Genomic DNA, 5,830 nt, shown 5'->3' on the forward strand with positions numbered 1-5,830 from the left:
ACCTCCAAAATAAAAAATTCATACCTTACCCTATATAATTCTTTAATCAATTAACTTAGATTTAGATTGGTATGAGGTAGAATAATATAATTAATGTCTAATCACCCGTCAATAATCATTATTAAAATCAATAGGTTCTACGGCTACTACACTTTTTATCAATCATATGACTAAGCTTTGCGTGGATTCCCACACCTTTGAATCATGTACGCCTTTTAGAGTTAAGCATTTAAGTGGTGTGGGCATTGGCTCGAGCAACCCGAATGGAGTTCACAACTAAACCCAACCCAACTCTACCTTCTTTTTTCGAGTGGAGGTAGATTGTAAGATTTGTTTTTTTTTTAAATTATTTAATTATCTAGTTACATTAATAGCTAAAATCTCATAAGTTTTAAATATCAAACATTTACGACTCATAACACATCACTAATATCGGTTACAACGTCTAATATTCCTAAGTTTCTTAATAATTTTAAAAGTAGGGTACGATAGGACTAGATTGTAACACTATTTTCAAGTTGGTCGAGTTGACCTGACAAAAAAAATGTCAACCCACAAATCGACCTACTCAATCTAAACTGAAAAACATCTAACCCAACTCAACATTTAGAACCCGAGATTGCAATAATAGTTACAAAATAAAAGTTTGTTCTTTTAATAAATAAATAAATAAATAAATAAATAAAAGAAAAATGAAAGACGAAAGTGGTAACATTACGAAATCACCCTTGCCCCTGCGTCGATTCAAAGAATCCGGTTAATATCATTTTTGTATATAATATTTTATTTATTTATTTATTTATTAAATTTTGTGGTTACAGTACAGCTGTCCAACAACGTGGCATTGAATATTTCAACCATATCTCCATCAACTTGTGAGTTTTTGTAAAAATTTAGAATTTTTTTAAAAAATAATTTTTATTTATATATTAATTAATATTGAGATCGTGCAAGAAATGCGTGATTTGAGGAGTAAATTCAAAGCTTTTCTTTCATTTATTTTAAATTTAATCCAAAATATAAAATAATGTCTAGCTTTAACAGTGAAAGTGAATTAAATTTATTTTTTCTTACCCTTTTTATATTAAATTAAATAAAATTAAGTTTTATTTAATGCTTTTCTTAATATTTCATTAAAGAAAAAACAAACATTAGAGAACAAAATTTCATTTTTAATTTAAATATCTAAATATTTAAACAACTTTCTTTAAAAAAAATTTAATATTAGAAATTAAATTAAATATATATATATATATATATATTTTTTTTTTTTTTTTTTGTTATTTTTAAGGAAGTTTGTTAAAATACATCAACCACAGGTGTTCATATAATCTATAACTCAACCAATTCGAACTACCCAATCTAAATTATAAAGGTTAGGTTAGGTTAGATTATATATATATATATATATATATATATATATATATATATATATATATATATATTGATTTGGGTTCGATTTACGGGTTGTATTTTCTAAAGTAGGGTAAGTTATAACTGAGAATATTTGCTAAAACTGCCGCACCTTATTGGTGTGTGAAAAATCTGTATTTATGATCCAATAAATTACAAGGATATGAAAATAGTAGTATATGAAAAGAACAAATATATGGAAAGATACATATGCTAGCAAGACAAATATCTACGTACTTGCCTATAATAAAATATCAAATATGATGATAATTTACTATTAAATATCCTCAACAATAATCCAACCCGATAGGTCGGCCCTAGTTTTGAAAATATTAAGGAAATTTAACATTTATATATGACGTTAGTGATTGGTTGTAACTTGTAAAACAATTCGACAATCCAACCTGAAAATAGAGGGTAGGGTTAGATTGGGTTGGATTGTGAATTCTATTCCGGCTGTTCCTGTCACCAACTTAAAATTTCGAATTGGTTCAAAAGATTTTTCCAACTCAATCCAATCTTACTGGTGTACGTTTTTGTTTAACAATTAATAAAAATGATCGTAGTAACTACAACAACCAGTCTAATCAACCCGAAAAGTTCCCAAGATTGCAAGTTTTAAATCTTTATATAAAACTTTATATATCTTATCTCTCTCTCTCTCACATGTGAAGATTAAAGGATATAAAATAGAAAGTTTTGAGAGCATTTGGAGAGGAGAAAGAAGGCCTCTAAGGAAGAGAAAGGGGAGATGGGTGTGGTTGAAGAGTACTTGCCAGCAATGGCGATGTTGGGAATTCAAGCAATTTATGCCATTGTCACACTCATCTCTAGGGCTGCCCTGTTGGAGGGTATGAGTCCTAGAGTGTTCATCGTTTATAGGCAGGCCTTTGCCACTCTCTCTATTGCACCCATTGCTCATCTCTCCAGGTTAGATATACATTCTTCTTTCTCAAAACACTATCTTGGTTCTTCCTTTGTCTTATAATTTGGGGATGGCAGGTCGAAATCCATGAAGGTGTCTTTGGACCTCAAGAGCTTTTATCTCATCTTTTTTGCTGCACTAATCGGGTAAGATTTAATACGGGTGTATATGGGTTCGGTTAGCGTCAGGGAAAAATCTTTTAGATCAACAAAAAAACCAACCTTTACTTTCGAGCTGGTTGGGTTGGATTGGATTGGATTGGATTGTCGGGTGTTCTTGGAGGCCTATGAAGCCCTCCAACCATCTTCTCCTCGAACAAATTAGACTAAAGAGCCTCCCATGAGACCTATGGAGCCCTTGAACAGCCTCTCCTTAATCGAGGCTCGACTTTTTCTCTAGAGTCTTTGAACAAAGTACACTGAGCCCTCGAACAGTTTCTCCTTAATCGAGGCTCGACTATTTCTCTAGAGTCTTTGAACAAAGTGCACTGAGCCCTCGAACAGTTTCCCCTTAATCGAGGCTCGACTCCTTCTCTAGAGTCTTTGAACAAAGTACACCGTTTGTTCGACACTTGAGTCACTTTTGACTACACCTCCGAGGCTCACAAATTATTTGTTCGACACTTGAGGATTCTATTGACATGGCCAAGTTGTTAAGGGCATGATTCTGATACTATGTTAGAGATCACAGACCTTTACAATGGTATGATATAGTCCACTTTGAGCCTAATCTCTCGTGGCTTTGCTTTAGGCTTCTCTCAAAATGCTCTTAACAATGGAGATATATTCCTTACTTGTAAACTTAAGGATCATTCCTTAAATTAGCCAATGTCTAACTCACTCCCAATAATCCTCAACAATCCACAATCCATTTTACATAAATAACTAAAATTTCATAAAACTCAAATATCAAATCCACAATCCATTTTACATAAATAACTAAAATTTCATAAAACTCAAATATCAAATATTCACTCGTCACAACATATCACTAATATTAGTTACAAATGTCAAATATTCTTAATTTTTATAATAATGGGTCTTGGTTGGATTGTAATTTTATTTTTGGGTTGGCCAAGTTGATCTGACAAAGAAAATGTCAGTCTAAGACAACCCAAATTTTCGATTTTTCAAAAATTCAACTCAACCCAACTCAACCCAACTTTTATAGTTTAGATTTGATAGTCCAAATAGATGAAGTTATTTAAACGGCTAATTTCGGGTGTTTTGGACAGTTCAACCATGAACCACAATTTTTTCTACGAGGGACTGTTCTTAGCCAGTTCATCATTAGCAACCGCGATGGAGAATCTGATTCCGGCAGTGACGTTTATAATAGCAGCAATGGTCGGGTGAGTCAGTGGTAATATTACATTAATTTATGTAACTGTCCAGATCCTAGATCTAACAGATATGGTTCTCTTTAGACTTTAACAATTTAACCATTAAAAATTCGCAGAATGGAGAGCGTGAACATGACAAACATGAGGTGCGTGGCCAAGATTGTAGGCACAGTGGTTTGTGTCGGTGGGGCTATGTTCATGGCCCTTCTAAGAGGTCCAAAGCTTCTGAATGCCACACAAGCTTTTGGTGTCAAATCTGCAATATTTGGTGTGGAAAGTGGAACCGATCAGGCTTGGTTGCTAGGCTCACTCAGTCTGTTTGGTAGCTGTTGCTGTTGGTCAATTTGGTTGATATTGCAGGTGCCAGCAATGGCAAGCTATCCTGACAAGCTATCTTTATCAGCATGGACATGTTTTTTTTCACTCATACAATCAGTGGCTTTCACATTATGGGTAGAGGGAGCCAATTTAGAAACGTGGAAGATTCATTCAACTACTGAACTCATTTGTTACCTCTTCTCAGTAAGTAATTTTTTACCATTTACCAATTTTAGAGGTAATTTTGAGATCTAATTGTGTTTGGTTATTAGGGGATTTTTGGGTCAGGAGTTGCCTACTTTCTTCAAGCTTGGGGTATTTCAAAGAGAGGACCTGTGTTCTCTGCAGTGTTCAACCCCTTTTGCACCATTATTACCACTATTTTGGCTGCTATATTCCTTCATGAGGAGATTTATACTGGAAGGTAAATTTTACGTATTAGGGTTTGGTATTCTTTTCTCTGCCTCAAATGGGTTGAGAATTTATCGATTTCATTCAAAAACGGGTTTTTTTTTTGTTGGGTTAATATGACATCAGAGTAAGATAAGGGTATATAGATGAATGGAGATAGACAACATTTGAAAGGAAGTGATCACGAGAATATGATGATAAAATGTGATATGCTATATTGGTTGGGAAGGAGAACGAAACACCCTTTATAAGGGTGTGGAAACCTTTCACTAGTATACGCGTTTTAAAGCTTTGAGGGGAAGCTCGAAAAAGAAAACCCAAAAAAGGACAATATCTACTAGCGGTGGACCTGAACTGTTATATAGAAAGCATGTCAGAAGCAATTCGAGATAAGTAACATAGTATGTCGAGGGGAATCAAAGAAATGTCGAGGTCATCAGATGTTAAATCAAAATTTCTCGTTGAAACCTAAAATCGTTACTCTCTTATTCATAAGTTTGTTTTGAATAATTTTCAGCTTGTTGGGGGGCGTGATTGTAATTATTGGATTATATGTGGTTCTTTGGGGGAAAACAAATGATTATACGAAGGAAGAAGACAGAGAAAAGTGTAGAGTTGAAACACAAGAAGAGGAGGATTGTGAATCAGCTTCAACTTCGATTGAGACAGATAGCTATAAAGTTGATGTGAGGGAACCCCTTTTGTCTGGGTGTACACATCATATTGACAACTAGGCAAACGGATCTACGTCATATGCCAAGTGGCATTTATGTATGGTCCACGTGTTCTCCAAGAAAAAAGGAAAAAAATATGTGTGAGATATATTTTTTTATTCTTGAACCTTTTTGTTTTCTTTTGTTTTAATCTTTACGAGTTGTAAGCTTAATGAAGTTAAATGTTGTTTTATCTTTGATTCATCTCGAGTTCGTGTAATTTGTTAGAATTAAACAAAAATAAATAAAATAAAATAAAAAGAAAGAATGACATTTTGGATGTTTTCTGTCGAAATGATCTTCGGTTGACAATGTTACTGTAATTATATATTGACTAGAAGAGAGGAAGATTGTCACAACTCGGTTTTCGAAGCTTCGAAATATGGATTGTGGCTAAAGGACAAGACAAAAGAAAATAATATAAAGGAAACTGAAAGTAAAACAAAATCTAATTACACGAGAGTGTTCTTCAAGTTTATTACAAATTGGGAACGAGTATGATATACATTTAAAAATAAGTTACAAAAGACCTAAAATACAAAAACAGATTGACCGTGTAGCTCTCGAATGCTTTCTCACCTCGACCAGTAGCTTGCGAGTACCTAATAAAAGGGTTGAGTATAAAAATGCTCCGTAAGCAACCTATCTGTAGGCTCTCATTGCATTCTACCAGAAAGTTTGAGCCTAGTCTCTATTGCTATCCGATCA

General features: G+C 33.6%; 1 protein-coding gene across 1 annotated transcript; it reads left to right on the forward strand.

The window, feature by feature from the left end:
- Positions 1-2,096: 2,096 nt before the first annotated feature.
- Positions 2,097-5,326, forward strand: LOC111799053 (WAT1-related protein At4g30420-like). Its single transcript, XM_023682443.2, has 6 exons — positions 2,097-2,343; positions 2,416-2,484; positions 3,573-3,689; positions 3,797-4,202; positions 4,271-4,422; positions 4,927-5,326. The coding sequence occupies exons 1-6, from the start codon at positions 2,165-2,167 to the stop codon at positions 5,141-5,143; spliced, it is 1,140 nt and encodes a 379-aa protein (XP_023538211.2). The 5' UTR covers positions 2,097-2,164; the 3' UTR covers positions 5,144-5,326.
- The last annotated feature ends 504 nt before the right edge of the window (positions 5,327-5,830 follow it).

This window comes from Cucurbita pepo, chromosome 7 (assembly GCF_057944985.1).
Source record: "Cucurbita pepo subsp. pepo isolate OVF chromosome 7, ASM5794498v1, whole genome shotgun sequence".
Taxonomy (NCBI): Eukaryota; Viridiplantae; Streptophyta; class Magnoliopsida; order Cucurbitales; family Cucurbitaceae; genus Cucurbita; species Cucurbita pepo.